The 20131-nt window shown below is 43.5% G+C and overlaps 1 protein-coding gene across 1 annotated transcript in view; it reads right to left on the reverse strand.

Annotated features, from left to right (window-relative positions):
* TEP1 (telomerase associated protein 1) overlaps window positions 1–6782 on the reverse strand; it is a 38439-nt gene extending 31657 nt beyond the window's left edge. Inside the window, exons 1-5 of the mRNA XM_032856948.1 lie at window positions 6728–6782; window positions 2660–3160; window positions 1394–1576; window positions 950–1084; window positions 45–206 (exon numbers count right to left, since the gene is read on the reverse strand). Of these exons, the coding sequence (XP_032712839.1) occupies window positions 45–206; window positions 950–1084; window positions 1394–1576; window positions 2660–3136 (957 nt within the window). The 5' untranslated portion in view covers window positions 3137–3160; window positions 6728–6782. The remainder of the gene's footprint in view (window positions 1–44; window positions 207–949; window positions 1085–1393; window positions 1577–2659; window positions 3161–6727) is intronic.
* Between the last annotated feature and the right edge of the window lie 13349 nt (window positions 6783–20131).

Here is a 20131-nt window from a genome sequence, read left to right on the forward strand (position 1 = left end):
CAAGGGAGAGGGAACAAGTGAGAGCCAAAGCTCGGGGAACATACCTGGTAGAACTCGGCTACCTGGATCCAATCAGAAGGCAGCTGGACAATGGCACAGAAATAGCGTCGCAGGTGGGGGCGGCAGACGGGCAAGAAGGCAGCAATGGCCAACACTTTGTTGGCCACAGTCCGGATGTTCAGCTGCTGCCTGGCGTACAGAGCTGCCTGAGGCACAGAGTGGGGAGAGCTGGCATCTCAGCCACTTGTCCCAAAGCATCATGCCCCAAACAAACTCACTTGCTTAATCCACCTGCATAAAACCTTTCCTGAACACTTCACAGTGTCTATAAAACAGAAAGCCCAAGCCTGCTGGCTTGGAAGGCTACATCCTCCATACTCTAGCCCTTATCCACCTTTGCAGCATGGCTTCTTCTGAGTCTACTAATCACCTTCCAAGTCAACCAGGTACTTAAAGGGCTTCCCACCATCAAGGGCCATTGAAAATTACCCAGGGTAATTTTCAGGCCACCCCCACCACCTCCCTGTCCCCCAGTCAGTCCCTGCTCAACCTGGTAATAGAAAACATCCCTTCTCCCCTATTTCTCTTCTTCTGAAACATTCACTGCCTACTACTCCATTTGCATTTATGTAATACTTGGGAATGTTCTGCTTCCCTAACAATATTATAAGCTCCTTAAAAGCCAGATCCAAGTTTCATTACATCTGTTGAAATGACCTTCAAGGCCTAGTTTTGTGTACTTAGCCTGTGTAGTTACTAAACAAATACTCTTTCCCAATCTCATCTTCCCCCCGCTCCTCAAAGAACCTCAGGAACTAGCCCTCAGACTCACCCAGAGATCCTACTCCCTTCCCACCAAGACCGCCACCATTCCAATTCCACACCATGGCCACAGTTCCTGCCTCCCAGCTTCCAGTTCCCATCCAACCCCTCCTTCACACCACAGTACCTTAAGGATGAATTCAGGCTCCAAAGGTGCAAGTTCACTACAGACTTCAAACAGAGTACCTGAGGTCATGTCAGCTGCAGCTTCTATGTTTACCTCTGATGTCAGAGTGGAGCACAGCAGGCTTATGAGAACCATCTGAGAATCGAGAAAGAGAGGGGAGAAAGGATGAAAGAGGTCATGAGGACCAACTCAAGCACCCACTCAGGCCGATTTACAAAATCAAGGGCAGAGAGAAATGACCCCCACATTCAGAAAGATGTCTGTCCAACTGAGAGGTTAGAAAAGGTTATTAGAGAATGAGAAATAAGAGCTGGGTGATACCCCATCCTTCCCCTCCCATCTGTGGAGGGGAAATGGTTTGGCCCTTGGTCACCACCCCTCCCACACCACCTCACACAATTCCCTCCACCATCATCAATCTCTCCCCAACATTGGAACTTTTACCTTCTTGTCCTTAAGGGCCTGGTCAGTGGGCCCAGGATGAGATTCAGAGTCCTCAGTGGTGAGCTTCAGGACAGGCTCCTCCACCTTCTCTTCCTCTCCCAATCTTAGATTATAAACAGGCATCTGAACCTCTACCCATTCCTTCTCTTCTGGCATTTTCTCTTCTGACGAGGAACAAGAGCCCTGGGGATAGTGGCAGTTGATAATCACATAGACAGATCCGAAGATAGATCTCTCGAACACAGACAGATCTGAAGGCAGATCCCAGGCACAGGAGTCATCTACATCTATATTCCAGAACCAAAACTCCTTCTCCCTCAAACCCGGGCATCCATCTCTCTTGGCTGACAGAGTGACCCCTCACTGTCACACACGCCACCTTTCTCAATTCAACCTTCTGAGCCTTTGCTCAGATGCTCCTTATTGATGCCACAGCCGAAGAGTCCAAGGCCCCTCACACACACCTCCTATGATACTATTAAGATATTCTGGATTCAGAAAAAAAAGGCCAAGTCCCAGATCAATCCCCCCAGCAACTGTGAGCTGCTTAACTTCTGAGTCTCACCTTTTTCACTCCCTACAACCTATTTGATGGGGCCATTAGAAGATTAAATGGGGTAATGTATATATGGCTCTTTGCAAATTGCAAAGCCCCAAATAAATGTAAGATGGCAAGAGTAATCCTGACAATGACCCTCTGAGACAGATTTTCACTGACCACATTTTAAAGGGAAAGAAATCAAAGCTTCAACAGGTTAAGTCTTGGCCAAGGTTGTATGACTTGTTGTTGGCAGAGTATAGCCTCTGCCTCAGTCTGATACCCAAGTCCATACAGAAGAAATGTGTGTTTGTCTACTAATTCTGCCCTGTATGCTAAATGTGTGTGTATAGATATGTACAAGTGGATACATGTTTACATGTATACATATAGGGAAGTGGGCCACGGTATGGCAGATGGTTTCCCTGCTGGACATGAGACCTTAGAAGCACTTGCTTGGCTGCTACTCCAATACCACACTGCCTGTCCTCCTGAGCAGAGGCTTTCTAAGGCCAGCTCTATTGTCCAGAATATCTGAACTTGATATGCGATAAAAGTAGTGATGCTGAAGACGACAGCCCGAGGGTCAAGGGGACCTCAGGAAGAGGCTCTGAGGAGAGAAGGTACACAGACACAGAGCAGCAGAGGGGAAACTGAGGCACCAAGGCTAGGGACAAAAGCATCCAACAGACATGCATGGAGTCAGGACAAGTGCCTGGAGCTATTACCAAAGCTGTTTCAGGAGCTTTCTCTGTGGCAGAGACAGATTTCGAGGCCGTGGGGCAGCTCAGACAGGCTAGCCCCTCAGAGGGGCACTGGGCCCTCCAGGTAGGAGGCTCAGAATGTGAGAAATTGCTGATGTTCAGGCTACGCACATCAGCTTGCACCACGTGAGCTCTCTGGAGACAGTGGAGCAAGGGGCTGGTAGACACAGAACTTTTTAGAACAGGGAGCGTGGCCAGGCACCGATTCTCCAACGAGAGGATGTCTGAGTGGACAGAAACATGCCCATGTAGTTTCTCCACAGTCTTCAGGTCAGGAAGTGTGGCCAGGCACCGGTTTTCTAAGGAGAGAATGTCTGGGTGGGCAGATACATGCCCACATGGTTTCTCCATGATCTTCAGGTCAGGAAGTGTGGCCAGGCACCGGTTTTCTAAGGACAGAATGTCCAGGTGGGCAGACGCATGCCCGTGGAGTTTCTCCATAGCTGGACCCCAACCAGTATATGCCTAGAAGGAGAGAAAGAAAGGTGATGAGCTCCTGGCTGCACTGAAGTGTTTGCCCTCGGAGTATGTCTTTCCCATAGTCCTCCTGGCAATCCCAGTGACCTGCAAGCAGGGAACAACCAATATTTCTTCTTCAAAGAATGGGTTCATTCTAAGGATATATTCTGAAAATATTATACAGAGAGAATGCAGGGAGCATTCTAAATGAGAGAAATAGGGAAAAGATAAGGCAGACGCTGAAGAGCAGAGAAAAAAAAAAAAAGTGCTGGAGATGAAAGGGACATGTCTCCTCACAAAGGAGTAAAGGAGGCCCCTAGGGCTATTAGTGCAATCCCAACTAAGGGATCACTTGTAATCTGGACTCTAGGCTCTAAGCTCTAGAGAAACAAATTTTTTTTTAAAGATTTTATTTATTTATTTGACAGACAGAAATCACAAGTAGGCAGAGAAGCAAGCAGAGAGAGGAGAGGGGAAGCAGGCTCCTCCCTGAGCAGAGAGCCTGATGTGGGGCTCCATCCCAGGACCCTGAGATCATGACCTGTGCTGAAGGCAGAGGCTTAACCCACTGAGCCACCCAGGTGCCCAAAACAAATATTTTGATCAAGATGTCTATATTCAACAGCCTCAACTTCCTTGCCTCCTACTCACTGTTCAACCAACTAAATGGCATTTTGTCCCTCCTATTCCCCCAAGGCTGTCCCCTTGGTTAACCAATGTAATTCTTGTTACAATGAGAACAGGCACATCTTGGCCCTTATCTTGCCTCATCTCTCAAGCAGAATATGACACTGTGGCTCACTCTCTCACTGAAACCCTCTTTTCTCTTTGGCTGTCTTGGTGCCACTGTCTTGATTTTCCTCTTACATCTCTTTCCTTCTCTTCATGAAGGCTCTTTCCCCACCATCGCTTGAATGTTGAAGCCCCTTAGAATTCTATTCTAATCTTACATACTTTCCCAGGATAGGCTCCAAATAACATTTCTATGCTGGAAACACACAAAATTATTCCTTGACCTAGATCTCATCTGAGCTTCGTATTCATTTATCCATTTGCCTATTGGACATCTCCACTTGGATGACTCAAAGGTACCCAAAACTCCAGACCCAAATGTATCATCTTTCTCCCACTCTTCCTCAACTCTATTCCATCTCCTTTCCCCCCTCTGCTTATAGAGATATGGAGTGAAGTAGACTTGAGTTTGAATCCTGATGGGACCCTGAATCTACTTGGGTTGGTTACTTGAACTCTCTGTGGCTCAGTTTCCTCATCAAAACCGAGATAAATGTCTACCTCATAGAGTTATTATAAGAATAAGTAAAAATGTACTAAGCATTTAGAACGGTGCCTGGTAATTAGTAAGTGTTCAATAAATGAAAGCTATTGTTATTATATATGTTATTATCATCCAGTAAACTATCAAATCCTATTGGTTCTACTCCCTCAATGTCTCTCAAATCTATCCAATTCTCTCCATTCTGCCTGCCACCATCTTTGTTGAAACCCTCCTCTCACACAGTATGTAGATCTGTCTAAAGGAGTTCCTCAGTATATACCACAGCCACCATTTATATTGCCTTATTTCACCATGATAAAATTTATTTTGTTTGCTTACTTGCCTACTTGTTCCCTGTTTCTCCTTACTAAAATAAAACTCCCTGAGGGTCAAGGAGCTCCTCTGTCTGATTTACATCTGCATGGCCAGCATCACACATATAACCTGGCTTTTGATCCTCTCCCAGCCTCATCTCTTAGTGCTACTCCTATCTAAGCTGCAGTCAAACTCTTTTTTAAGTTTGTGAATTGCCAAGGTATCTTTTGACTTTGGATCTTTACACAGGCGGACGCCTAAAATACTCTTCCTTTTACCAGGAGTACTTCCTTTCCCAGCTCCTCCTTTACCAGTCCAAATTCTACTTTCCTGCCATTCTGCAGGCCTCAGTTTAATAGTCAGTTCCTCCAAGGAGCCTTTGCTGATAGCCAGCCCTAGTCTAATATATGGGCCTGTATGTTCTCACAACAGCAAACCTGCTCTATCACAAAACACATTCCTTACATTGTAGTTGCCTGTTTGTCTTTCCCCCCACCAGACTATAAGTTCCTGAGGACAGAGATCCTCTTTGCCTTGTTCACCATTATTTCTAAAATGCCTCGTCAGTGGGATTTAGAGGCTTTTAGAGAATCTGGTGAAAGCTGTGTAGCTTTTTCACAGAAAAAGATGAGTATATACCATTTTGCACTCAAACTTTCAGGGAGTCCATTCATGGATCTCTTAAAATCCCCCATTAAGTGCAAATTAAGAACTTCTGCCGGGCAAAATGCTTAAATTTCTATCATGAGGAATGTATTTACTTACTTATTGGACAAGTGCTTATCACCTATTTACATTTAAGTATTTTAGGAATAAGTATGTTGTTAAGTCGATTGACTTAATGCACAAGAGCTTAGGGACAGGACTGCAGAATACTTCCAAGAAGACTTAATTAGACCGGACAATCCAGAACTAGAAAAGACAATGCTATCTCACCAGACACTAGTACACTATAGTAGTACATCAGTGTGAACAAATTACATCAAGAGTGATGGCCTCTGTGCCCTAGTATACTTCCTTCCTTTCTTTGCACTATATAAGGAAGAGGAGTGGGAAATCTCAGAACTGACTCAAGATATATCAAAACAAAACAAAATAAAAAGTCTTAAAATAGGGATGTCTGGGTGGCTCAGTTGGTTCAGGTCATGATCCCAACGTCCTGGGATCCAGTCCTTCCCGCATTCAGCCTCCTCTCTCATCCAGGAGCCTGCTTCTCCCTCTGCCTGCTGCTCCTCCTGCTTCCCTCCCCCCCACTCTCTGACAAATAAACTCTTTAAAAAAACTAAATAAAAAAAATTTAAAAAGTCTTACAATAAAAACTAAATTAACAGAAAAATACAGTTAAATATTTTTGCACCCCGGAGTTTGTGAAGGGAGGCTCAGCTGGACTACAACTGAAAAGTAAAAATCCCATCTCCAGTTCGATTCTCCAGAGATAACCACTACTAACTGTTCTGTATGAACAATTTCAGACACTTCCTATACATATACATGTTTATCCCCCACCCACCCTTTTTTTTTTTTTTTTTTTTGCAGTACACAAAGAGGACCACACTTTAGACACTATTCTCTACTTAGTATATCTTGAAGACCTTGCCGGGGTAACACATTAGTACCGCTTATAAGAGGGCTGATACTCTCCTGCGTCGGCACACCCCGGTATGAGAAGCGACGGTCACACCATCTATTGCTCTGTAATGGCAGCTTCTCTAGAGCACAGTGACTCATTCTCACTGGGTCTCTTCCCATGTGCTTCCATCCCCTGCCACCCCACCCCCATAGTCTCCGCCGGCTCCCCCACTTTTCCTTTCACAACCACACCCCGTCCCGAGCAGCCGGAGGACGTGGCGGCCAAAGGCTCCCTGCCGGCGCCAGGCCTCCCGGCTCTCCCGAGGGTCCGGAGCGTCCGCGCTAGGTCCTTCCCGCCGGCTCCCCACTGCCGAGCTCAACACCCCGGATCCCAGGCCCCGGCCGGCTTCTACCTGCACCCGGACCGTCCCCGGAACCCACGGGGATGGCAGACGCTGGCTGACGGGGAGCGTGTCCGTTCTCGGCCTCAGGAAGCCGGGCAGGACTCTCGGCTCCGCCAGTAGGAAGAGTGGAAGCCGGAGGAGGAGCAAGCGGGGAACGGGGAGGGGACAGCGCTCGGGCGTGGACGCGGCTCGGGCGGGGCGTGGACGCGGCCCGGGCGGGGCGCGGCGGCTGCCGCGAGCACAGGACCACTGGGAGCTGAGCCGCCCGCTGGTGGTCTGAACGCGTAGAGGACGCTGCAGCCTCTCCCGGACCCGACTTTAGTCCCCGCCCCACTCGCGTCCCTCCAACTCCCCCTCCCGTCTCCTCCTTTCTCCTGTTGTGACCTCAAACTCGGCTTCTGGGGAAGGATTTTGGCATGTTCTCCTCCTATCTGGGCTCCTTTTCTCTTGGTGTCAAAAATAGGTGTACCCTTCCTCCTAAAGTTACTTGGTGACAGTGGAAATAAAAGGTGAGAGAAAGTCTAATTGCCTGTAACCTGGGGAAATGCAGTGGCCTGTTAGCAGGTGTAGATATGGAATAATTAAGGCAGAGTGAGCTGAGAGCGTGCCAGCGTCCACCTGGAAGAGATCCGTGGATTACAAAGAATCTATTTGGAGCTATCCTGAAAAGCTAAGCAGAACTTTCCCCAGAACGTAGGACTAGGCTCTGGAAAGAGACAAGTGACCTTAGGATGGTAATGCTAGTGCCATTTTCATAAAGAGCAGAGCCAAACAGATAATAGCAGGAGAAATGTGTTTAGCTTGGGTAGACAGATTATCTGTCTTCTGGAAAATAACCCCTTCGTTAGGGAGGTACTCTTAGTTCTCAGGTAAACACCTGAGCTTTAGCTCCGACTTGGGGGCATCCTGTCTTCTCAAATTATTGAGCCAGATTCCAGTTTCTTTCCTTAGATGATTCCCTAGCTACCTGCCTTATCAGTCCCAACACTCCGTTCTTATAACAGATAGATATTTTTATGCCTACATTTATGTAGACATTATGAACTACATTATGAACTACAATGTATAAATAATGTATTTTACCTACACACATAATTTAAAAATTTATAAAATGTCTAAAGAGATATAAAAGAATAGAAGGAAGATGATTTATTATAAAACACTATGTGGGGGCGTCTGTGTGCTCAGATGGGTAAGTGTCTGCCTTTGGCTCAGATTATGATCTCCAGGTGCAGGATTGAGCCCACATCCATCAGTCCAGCTCCCAGCTCAACAGGAATTCTGCTTCTCCCTCTCCCTCTGCCTCTCCCCCTACTTGTGCTCTCTCTCTCTCTCTCTCAAATGAATAAATAAAATATATTTTAAAAAATAAAATACTGTGCATTTATATATGTAAATATTTGGGCACAACATTCGAAAAGACAATGTGGTCCTCAGATACGTGCAACTCTATGTAGAATTACCTTGACCGTAACAGCTACAAATACAGCATGATATGGGTATGTTAGGATGGTGATTCAAATACCATAAATAAGGGTGGCTGGGTGGCTCAGTGGGTTAAGCATCTACCTTCAGCTCAGGTCATGATCTTAGGGGCCTGCGATTGAGACCTGCATGGGGCTCTCTGCTCAGCAGGGAGGCTGCTTCCCCCTCTCTCTCTGCCTACCTCTCTGCCTACTTGTGATATCTCTTTTTCTGTGAAATAAATTTATTTCTGTGAAATCAGCAAATAAGATCCTTTTAAAAAATGCTGTCTTATTTAAAAAAAAAAAAAAGACAAATACCAAAATAGAGGTACTGATGTGGCATGATTTCCAAAATGACATAATTTCTGGCAAATTTTCAAACAAAACAAGATGTGATCATCCCATAATATTTATAGTAGTAGCATTCCTGGAAAGCTCAGGATATATTAAACCATATATAAAATGCCTTATGATTATATTTAAAATAAAATAAAATCTTAATTATAATGGGTTTTCAACTACATGAGTGACTGGCAAATCATTCAAAGTTTTCAGTGATGCAGGGTCGCTTATTACATTGGGAGGGCCCTGCACAGTTGCTGAATGTCTAGCAATCTTGGCTAGACATTAATCTTGCCCATTAAATGTCTATGGATAACTGTAATAATTGTGAGAGGAAAAAAAACCTTCACAAATTTCTGAATCCACTCCCCAGGTGCATTACTGCTCATTGGAGGTCTGTCTCAAGCGGAAGGAGAGGAGTTTGGTGAAGGAACACCAGATCTAGGAAACCCGTGGGATGCCTGGGTGGCTTAATCGATAAAAACTCCAACTCTCGACTTCACTCAGGTCGTGATCTCAGGGTCATGAGGTTGAGCCCTGGGACAGGCTCTGTACTGGGCATCGAGCCTGCTTAACATTCTCTCTCTGCCCCTCCCTGCCTGTCCTGCCCTCCATATGCCCACGCACTCTCTCTAGACAAACGAACAAAAAAAACAACCCTAGGAAACCAGAAAGAAGAGGTCCTGCAAGGAGACTCTAATGGTGGCATATTGAGAAGAGGGAAATAAGAGATGAAAAGAGTGGAGTGCACATATGACTTCCTTCTGAAGGCCTAAATCTCTAAGGCCTGCTCCCCTTGGAATAAGGGGAATACCTTAGATAATTTTCCCAACTCAAGGTCTCCTCCTCTGTAGCTCTCCATGGGAACTATCTGCCCTACCAGTGAAAGAACAGGATATGCAAGCCCTTCCAACTTAGTCCAATGAGATTTGAAGCCTCAGATCAGAGAACTCCCATCAGATGCAGGGAGAATACCAACCAGGGCCCCTACTTCCTGATTTACTAGGTAGATCTAGATTTTACTTTCTGGTTAGTTGTCACAACAAAGAAATTCAAGGCCAGCAAAGCCTAAACACTGGAACTACTGGAGATCTTTTAAAAAGTCCATAACCCAGAGTCACCTGGGTGGCTCACTTTGTTGTCTCCCACTCTTGGTTTTGGCTCAGGTCGTGATCTCAGTCAGGGTTGTGAGATCCAACCCACTGGCAGGCTCTGCTCTCAGCAGGTAATCTACTTGAGATTGTCTCTCTCCCTCTCCCTCTTCCCTTTGGCTCAGGACTCGCACACACGTGTAGTCTCTCTTTCTCTCTAAAATAAATAAGTGAATAAATAAATTTTAAAAATCTTTTTTAAAAAATTCCATAACCCAGGCCCCACCCCAGACCAATTAAATCACAGTCTTCTGAGTAGGACCCGGGTACCAGTAGTTTTTGAAGCTCCCTAGATGATACTAATACACAGGCAAGTTTGGGAACTTCTGCCCCAGGGTCTTGCTAATCAAGCTATGGATTGTTGACCACTATCATCAGCATCACCTTGCTAGAAACACAGACTCTCAGCCTCCACCCCTGACCTATGAATCACAAACTATAATTTAACAAGATTCCCAGATTATTCTCACTCACATTAAACTTTGAGAAGCACTAATCTCAACAAGTAGAGTGGGCCCTGGTGTCTGCATTTCCAAACGCTGGGGGCCAGATCTGGCAAGTGGTGTTTTAACAGGCTCTCCAGGAGATTTTGATATATGCTAAAGTTTAATAACCCCTGATTAAAACTGGGATTGCTTCTCACCACTCTCCACACCCCTTAAAATTTCTGATTCAGTAGATCTGGGATAGGACCCAAGAATTTGCATTTCTAACAAGTATTGTTCAGGTAATGTTGATTCTGATCTCTGATTCTGGGATCACATTTTGAAAAACACTGGTCTAGAGTGATTCTCTAGACAGAGAGACAGTAACTACCTACCCTACTGCAATTTAATAAGGAAAGCCCCTGCCACACCTGAATTTCATGTATGTATTTCATATATATTGGGCCCAACTTGATTCTGTCCCAGTGAGAGAGCCACTAGCTAATCCATAAGGATATTTCAGCTGGATTTTGAGGGAGCCAGATGAATTATCTCTGCCTTGCAACAGAGAAAATCTCTCGACTAGCAAAAAGTTTACAAAGTCCAAATGTAGTTTTTCTCTCCAGTGGACAGTTATAAATGCACATTGCCAATGTTTGTTCCTTTGAGTCCTGCTTTTCTGAATTAGCCTCTTGAGTTGAAGCAAACTTTCTTCAGATTGTAGTGTCCAGACTGTTTCCTTTCTGGGGCGAAGGAGTGCCATCCTCTGAGCCTTTTGAAACCCCTTTATTAAGGGCCCTACCACCTATGAAAATTGTTCATCTCTTCTTGTCTGCTTTATTGCACACTTCTTGTCCTCCCCCATTTTGATTCAACAAACACCTGCTTACTATAATATTATATATCAACTACACTTCAATTAAAAAATTGTCTAATCTGTTAAGCATCTACCAAGTGCAAATGATAGCATGTAAAATGTATAAAACATGCATTCTTCTCAAGGCTTCATGATCTCATGAAGGAGACAGACATATGCAGAAGTCACAAAATAATTAGGCAGAACTCTGGAAAACAACATGGAGGTTCCTCAAAAAGTTGAAAATAGAGCTATCCTATGACCCAGCTATCGCACTACTGGGTATTTACCCTAAAGATACAAAGACTGTGATCTGAAGGGGCATGTGCACCCAAATGTTTATAGCAGCAATGTCCAAATAGCCAAACTATGGAAAGAACCTAGATGTCCATCAACAGATGAATGGATAAAGAAGATGTGATACACACACACACACACACACACACACACACACACAATGGAATACTATGCAGCCATCAAAAGAAATGAAATCTTGCCATTTGCAATGATGCGGATGGAACTAGAAGGTATTATGCTAAATGAAATAAGTTAATCGGGGAAAAATAATTATCACGCGATCTCTCTGATATGAGGAATTTGAGAGGCAGGGCAGGGGGATGTTGTGGGGGATAGGGAAGGGAAAAATGAAACAAGATGGGATCAGGAGGGATACAACCCCTAAGAGACTCTTAATCTCACAAAACAAACTCAGGGTTGCTGGGAAATGGGGCAGTAGGGATAGGGTGGTTGGGTTTGAATATTGGGGAGGGTATGTGCTATGGTGAGTGCTGTGAAATATGTAAGCCTGACAATTCACAGACCTGTACCCCTGGGGCAAATAATACATTATATGTTAATAAAAATAATGTTTTAAAAAAGCTTTTATAAAAAAAATAATAGGCATGGGGCGCCTGGGTGGCACAGTGGGTTAAGCCTCTGCCTTCTGCTCAGGTCATGATCTCAGGGTCCTGAGATCGAGCCCCGCATCAGGCTTTCTGCTCAGCAGGAAGCCTGCTTCCCCCTCTCTCTCTGCCTGCCTCTCTGCCTACTTGTGATCTCTCTCTCCATGTCAAATAAATAAGTAAAATCTTTTTTAAAAATAGGCAGATTATGAGAAATGCTATATTCCACTAGGAAACAAACTACAGGTTTATGTGGGGAAGGGACTTTGAGCAACTTCCTGGAGAGATAGGACTTTGAACTGGGAAGGGCGGGCCTCCTCAGATAAGAAGCTGAGAAGAGTGAGAACCTTGGGAATGTAAAGGCCACTGGTTTCAATGGATTTGTTCTTCTTTGTGAATAATTACCTTTAGACTTACAGCTTGTGTTTCTGTTCAGTCTAACTACTACCAACTTTGAAACATCATACAAGTTGTGATACACAGACAAGCACTTATTCAGTAGTACCTGACGTCCCAAAGTAGCCCTCTGGGCCACCTGAAAGCTACAGAAGCCCAAGAACTTTAGGGCATTTTTCTTTCTGACCCCTCTAACTCAAAACAACCCTGCGTTTGGTCTCTGACCTGTTGACATTTACTAACACTTCTCTTCACCTTCCTTTAAGGGACTGTAAACTCTCCCTCTTTGTCTAGTCTTCCTCATCAGGTATGACAGATTAAAGTAGATCACAAATTTTTTGCTTCTCCTGTCACTGAGAAATGGAGTCTGATTTTTCACTTCTTGAATCTGGGTTGACTTGGTGACTTTCTTGGCCAATATATGTGCAGAAGTGCCATTCTGGGACTTTTGAGGCTAGGTCAAAGAAACTTCGCACCTTCTACCCAGGACTCTTGGAAGCCTCCCTCTGGAGGCTGCCAAGTAAGTTCAACTACCGTTAGACTACCACACGGAAGAGGCCATGTACAGGTGCTTTAGTTAATGATCTCAGTTGAGTTAGTTTTCCAGCCACTCCCATGAGGGCACCAAACATGTGAACCTGGCTGTCTTGGGCATTCCAGACCAGCCCACTGACCAGCTGAATACAACCAAGTAACCTCCATCAATGAACACAGAACAGAAAAATCATCTAGCTAAACCCTACCTAAATTTAAGTGAAACCAATGACACATAAAATCATGAGAAAAATAGAAACGTAGTTGTTGTTTTAAGTCACTAAGTTTTGGGTAGTTTGTTATGCATCATTAGATAACTGGAACACTAGACCTGCAACATTTAAGGCTAGTTTACATCAGATTACATTGTAGTCAACCCACCCTCCTTAAACATTTTAAATCACTTCCTAATACATTGGTTTGTGCAATAGTGACTTGCAGTAGAATTGCTTATCCTGGTAGGTAGGTTAGGTGAAGTAGATGTCAATCCAGGTAGCAAGCATCTCTGATTGGACAAGGAGCCTCATATCTGTAGAAATGGCTACATTCCCTCATTATTCATTCAACAAATATTTCTTCATTGATATCAGATTAATCAGCATCTAAACCAACCTCTGGGATGTATACAGTGAAGTCATGTTTCCCTAATAGCTGTACAGCCCCAGGGTTACAGTCAACAAATACAAGGAGACACTGTGGTAATCTATCAGATTCAGCACTCCTTCCCACCCTTGTGCCCTAGGATCAGTCTAGTCATTGTGTTCAGGGAAGTGACCTTGTTTCTCAGCCCACAGAGAGGTACTGGGAAGAGGTCTTAACAGAAGACAGTGAATAGATTTAATATATTGTTCTGCCTTCTTCTACCTTTTGTATAAAAATGTACTATCAGGGGCGCCTGGGTGGCTCAGTGGGTTAAGCCGCTGCCTTCGGCTCAGGTCATGATCTCAGGGTCCTGGGATCGAGTCCCGCATCGGGCTCCCTGCTCAGCGGGGAGTCTGCTTCCCTCTCTCTCTCTGCCTGCTTCTCTACTTGTGATCTCTCTCTGTCAAATAAATAAATAAAATCTTTAAAAAAAAAATGTACTATCAACTTTCATAATGTCTTGGGACATTTGTTAAATAATATTAGAACAAAAGAATCCATGCTGTCTAAAACTCAGTTAACAGGGGGCGCCTGGGTGGCTCAGTGGGTTAAAGCCTCTGTCTTCAGCTCAGGTCAGGATCCCAGGGTGCTGGGATCAAGCCCCGCATCGGGTTCTCTGCTTAGCGGGGACCCTGCTTCCTCCTCTCTCTCTGCTTACTTGTGATCTCTGTCTGTCAAATAAATAAATAAAATCTTAAAAAAAAAAAAACCTTTAAAACTCAGTTAACAGGTAACTTCAACACCTGCTCCCTGCATATTAGCAAACATGTGTTTGAACAGACTACACAAGTGGTCAGAGGCCATTTTGGGTGGCCACATTCTAGATATGCAGCTCTAACAAAAACTTACCCAGATTCACTACAGAAGTTGCTATGGCCAGGTAATCTAGCACTTAGTATTGCCCCATAGCACTTCTCCTTGTGAGGACCTGAGAAGAGGAGTCCATGCTGTGAATCAGTTATCCTGGAGGCTCTGAACAGGGCTGGACAATCCTGCCTGTAGCTTGCTAGCCACATTTTAGCAGTTGGAGAAAAAGAGCTGTTAACACTTTCCTAACTACTCAGTTTCTCATTTGACAGTCCAAAGGGTTCGAATGACCTGCCCCAGTTGAAACAGTCAGTAAGAGAAGGAGCTAGGACTAGAACACAAGTCCCTTGATTCCCAGTCCAGACCTTGACCTCAGTAATCTGCTACCTTTGACATGTCTTTAACATTATTGCCTACAGAATGCCACTGTTTACATGTTAAAATTAACTGCTGTCCTGGAGGCCTCTTTCTTTCTCTCTCTTTTTAAATTTTATTTACTTGTTTATTTGAGAGAAAGAGAGAGAGAGAGAACATGGGCAAGGGGAGGGACAGAGGGATTTCCCACTCAGCAGAGAACCTGATGTTGAGCTCGATCCCAGGCCCCCAAGTTTATGATCTGAGCTGAAGATAGACACTTAATTGACTGAGACACCCAGGTGCTCCTGGAGACCTTTTTCATGAACACATTAAAAAAGGATGTTAGCATAAACTACCACAACTGAACCAGGAAGAAATAGAAAGCCTGAACAGACCCATAACCAGTAAGGAGATTGAAACAGTCATCAAAAATCTCCAAACAAACAAAAGCCCAGGGCCAGACGGCTTCCCGGGGGAATTCTACCAAACATTTAAAGAAGAACTAATTCCTATTCTCCTGAGACTGTTCCAAAAAATAGAAATGGAAGGAAAACTTCCAAACTCATTTTATGAGGCCAGCATCACCTTGATCCCAAAACCGGACAAGGATCCCATCAAAAAAGAGAACTACAGACCAATATCCTTGATGAACACAGATGCAAAAATTCTCACCAAAATACTAGCCAATAGGATTCAACAGTACATTAAAAGGATTATTCACCACGACCAAGTGGGATTTATTCCAGGGCTGCAAGGTTGGTTCAACATCCGCAAATCAATCAATGTGATAAAACACGTTAATAAAAGAAAGAACAGGAACCATATGATACTCTCAATAGATGCTGAAAAAGCATTTGACAAAGTACAGCATCCCTTCCTGATCAAAACTCTTCAAAGTGTAGGGATAGAGGGCACATACCTCAATATTATCAAAGCCATCTATGAAAAACCCATCGCAAATATCATTCTCAATGGAGAAAAACTGAAAGCTTTTCCGCTAAGGTCAGGAACACGGCAGGGATGTCCGTTATCACCACTGCTATTCAACATAGTACTAGAAGTCCTAGCCTCAGCAATCAGACAACAAAAAGAAATTAAAGGCATCCAAATTGGCAAAGAAGAAGTCAAACTATCACTCTTCGCAGATGATATGATACTATATGTGGGAAACCCAAAAGATTCCACTCCAAAACTGCTAGAACTTGTACAGGAATTCAGTAAAGTGTCAGGATATAAAATCAATGCACAGAAGTCAGTCGCATTTCTCTACACCAACAACAAGACAGAAGAAAGAGAAATTAAGGAGTCCATCCCATTTACAATTGCACCCAAAACTATAAGATACCTAGGAATAAACCTAACCAAAGAGACTAAGAATCTATACACAGAAAACTATAAAGTACTCATGAAAGAAATTGAGGAAGACACAAAGAAATGGAAAAATGTTCCATGCTCCTGGATTGGAAGAATAAATATTGTGAAAATGTCTATGCTACCTAAAGCAATCTACACATTTAATGCAATTCCTATCAAAATACCATCCATTTTTTTTCAAAGAAATGGAACAAATAATCCTAAAATTTATATGGAACCAGAAAAGACCGTGAATAGCCAAAGGAATATTGAAAAAGAAAGCCAAAGTTGGTGGCATCACAATTCCGGACTTCAAGCTCTATGACAAAGCTGTCATCATCAAGACAGCATGGTACTGGCACAAAAACAGACACATAGATCAATGGAACAGAATAGAGAGCCCAGAAATAGACCCTCAACTCTATGGTCAACTAATCTTCGACAAAGCAGGAAAGAATGTCCAATGGAAAAAAGACAGCCTCTTCAATAAATGGTGTTGGGAACACTGGATAGCCACATGCAGAAAAATGAAATTGGATCATTTCCTTACACCACACACGAAAATAGACTCAAAATGGATGAAGGACCTCAATGTGAGAAAGGAATCCATCCAAATCCTTGAGGAGAACACAGGCAGCAACCTCTTTCACCTCAGCCGCAGCAACATCTTCCTAGGAACATCGCCAAAGGCAAGGGAAGCAAGGGCAAAAATGAACTATTGGGATTTTATCAAGATCAAAAGCTTTTGCACAGCAAAGGAAACAGTGAACAAAACCAAAAGACAACTGACAGAATGGGAGAAGATATTTGCAAACGACATATCAGATAAAGGGCTAGTGTCCAGAATCTATAAAGAACTTAGCAAACTCAACACCCAAAGAACAAATAATCCAATGAAGAAATGGGCAGAAGACATGAACAGACATTTCTGCAAAGAAGACATCCAGATGGCCAACAGACACATGAAAAAGTGCTCCATATCACTCGGCATCAGGGAAATACAAATCAAAACCACAATGAGATACCACCTCACACCAGTCAGAATGGCTAAAATTAACAAGTCCGGAAATGACAGATGCTGGTGAGGATGCGGAGAAAGGGGAACCCTCTTACACTGTTGGTGGGAATGCAAGCTGGTGCAACCACTCTGGAAAACAGCATGGAGGTGCCTCAAAATGTTGAAAATAGAACTACCCTATGACCCAGCAATTGCACTGCTGGGTATTTACCCTAAAGATACAAACGTAGTGATTCGAAGGGGCACGTGCACCCGAATGTTTATAGCAGCAATGTCTACAATAGCCAAACTATGGAAAGAACCTAGATGTCCATCAACAGACGAATGGATAAAGAAGATGTGGTATATATATATACAATGGAATACTCTGCAGCCATCAAAAGAAATGAAATCTTGCCATTTGCGACAACGTGGATGGAACTAGAGGGTATCATGCTTAGCGAAATAAGTCAATCGGAGAAAGACAACTATCATATGATCTCCCTGATATGAGGGAGAGGAGATGCAACATGGGGGGTTAATGGGGTAGGAGAAGAGTAAATGAAACAAGTTGGGTTTGGGAGGGAGACAAACCATAAGTGACTCTTAATCTCACAAAACAAACTGAGGGTTGCTGGGGGGAGGGGGGTTGGGAGGGGGGGTGGGGTTATGGACATTGGGTAGGGTATGTGCTATGGTGAGTGCTGTGAAGTGTGTAAACCTGGAGATTCACAGACCTGTACCCCTGGGGGGAAAAAAAAAATATATATATATATGTTTATAAAAAATAAAATTAAAAAAAAAAAAGGATGTTAGCATTTCATAAGTCTTGGAAGATGAGACCTGCCTGAGGAGTACAGACTCATGTCAAAGAGTAATCGTATTAAAACAAACAAACAAACAAAGAGTAATCATATTAAAAACATGATCAGGAAACCTGATCTCACGTAGGACTTGAGTGCTGCTTCTGGGTGGATAGGGCATTTCATAGTAAACTTTGGATGTAAAAATAGTGGACTTAGGGGAATCTTTTAATGGCTCGTGGGAATAATGAAACCAAATATGGGAATAAGGATAGTCCCAGGAGGAGTGGAATACTTGGCCACCACATTAGAGACTCTAAGATGGGTGTGGAGATGGTATAGTATAGTAACTAAGTGTGCACTCTGGAGTCCAACAGATCTGTGTCTAAATTCTACTCTGCTGTTGATGAGCTGTGTGACCTAGGCTGCAGAAGAAAAAATAAGGTAAGGTGATCTCATAAACCCTGAACTGAGTAAGAGACTGGTCCTTGAGTCTGCACTAAGACTAACAGATATTGCTGATAAGGTAAAATGGCCAGTCAAGGTCCTCTGTTTGAAAAGTTTCACCTGATATACTATACTCGCAACAATCCCTGGCTCAACACATCCTAGCAAATGAGACAAACTACTGGAAGGAAGAGCTTTGTGCTCTAGCTGAGCTTCTTTGAAATTCACAACTAGCACTTTTATATCAGACTCCTTAGGACTATGTCTCTAAGCCTCCAGTGCCATTTATACCTTTAATTGTTCCCATTTGTAGTATCCAATAATGAGTTTCATAAATAAAGCCCACCATTCTGTAGAGGCGGATCTACATTGGAGAGGTGACATAATTAAGGAAAGCAGGATCTGGGCACCCGATGGCTCAGTTGGTTAAGCATATGCCTTGGGTTCAGGTCACGATCTCAGGGTCCAGGGATGGAGCCCTGTATCAGCAGGGAGTCTGCTTCTCATTCTCTCTCCCTCTGCCCCTCCCTTTTGCACTCTGTCTCTCTCACTCTCTCACTCAAATAAATAAATAAAATCTTAAAAAAGATAGAAAGAAAATGGGCTTGAATTCCTTCTACTTGAGTTTGAATACACTCAACATTTATAAACAATATAACCTTAGGTAAATAAAATCACTCCTCTAAGTTTCAGGGTTTTTTTTTAAGGATTTTATTTATTTATTTGACAGACAGAAATCCCAACTAGGCAGAGAGGTAGGTGGGGGGGCAGGGGGGGCGGTAGGGAGGAGGCTCCCTGCTGAGCAGAGAGCCCGATATGGAGCTCAATCCCAGGACCTGAGCTGAAGGCAGTGGCTTAACCCACTGAGTCACCCAGGTGCCCCTAAGTTTCAGTTTTTTGTCTGTAAAAAGGGGATACGCATCAGGCTCCCTGCTCAGCATGGAGTTTGCTTCTCCCTCTGACCCTCTTTCTTCTCATGCTCTTTCTCTCTCTCTCTCTCAAATAAATAAATTAAATCTTTTTAAAAAGTGGGGGTAGATAATGATAGCATCCACTTTTTATGGGTTCTATTGACATTTAAATGAGATAATGTATGTAAAGCATTTAGCACACTGCCTGGAACATAGCAAGTACTATAAAACAAGTGTTTTTTACTTTGTTATGAGAGAGTTGGTTTTCATTAGTGACAGTTTGCTTGAAAAGTATGCATTGGGGTTCAAATTGCCTATCTGATGATTAGTCAAGCTGGTATAGAGCTAGAAGATCCCTAACCTCCTAAATGCTCTGGCCCTAGCTAGAGTCCAGATGAGCCTACATCCTTATCTTAGGAGCAATTTCAGGCCAGAGTAGCTGGGAATATACCTCTTAACCCTGTGAGTGACACTTATGGTCTCAGGGAACCATACAGCACACTGACTATCTTGTTTGACATTATCTAGTTCACCGATCAAAAAGGATGTGGCCTTGGAACTTGGTTTACAGACTTCCAGGGCATACTTTTCCAGATGTACCTATAGGTCCTTAGGACTATCCCAAGCTCTGGGGCTCATGACTCTACTAGCACTATGATATTCATAGTACAGGTATTATCCCTAGTTCATGGACTAAAATTCTGTCATTCAAAGTGATTAAGGAACTTACAATTACCAAAGCAGCAATTGATCTGGGGCTTGAACCCAAGTTACTGATTCTAATTCATACACTTTCAAGATGTACTTTTTTTTCATTATTCTAATCAGAAATACAGATTATTGTATCTTGAATTCCAGCTGTGACAATAATATCATAAACATCCTATCTCTTCGAGGAGAAAAAAGACTATAATCTCACTGTTAGTGACATACACATATATCCCTGCATATGTATATACGTGTGTGTGTGTGTGTGTGTGTGTGTGTATTTTTTTGTCCTGTATTAACAGGAACTATGATAAAT

Source organism: Lontra canadensis, unplaced genomic scaffold (genome assembly GCF_010015895.1).
Source record: "Lontra canadensis isolate GAN:19392208 unplaced genomic scaffold, GSC_riverotter_1.0 scaffold12, whole genome shotgun sequence".
Classification (NCBI taxonomy): domain Eukaryota; kingdom Metazoa; phylum Chordata; class Mammalia; order Carnivora; family Mustelidae; genus Lontra; species Lontra canadensis.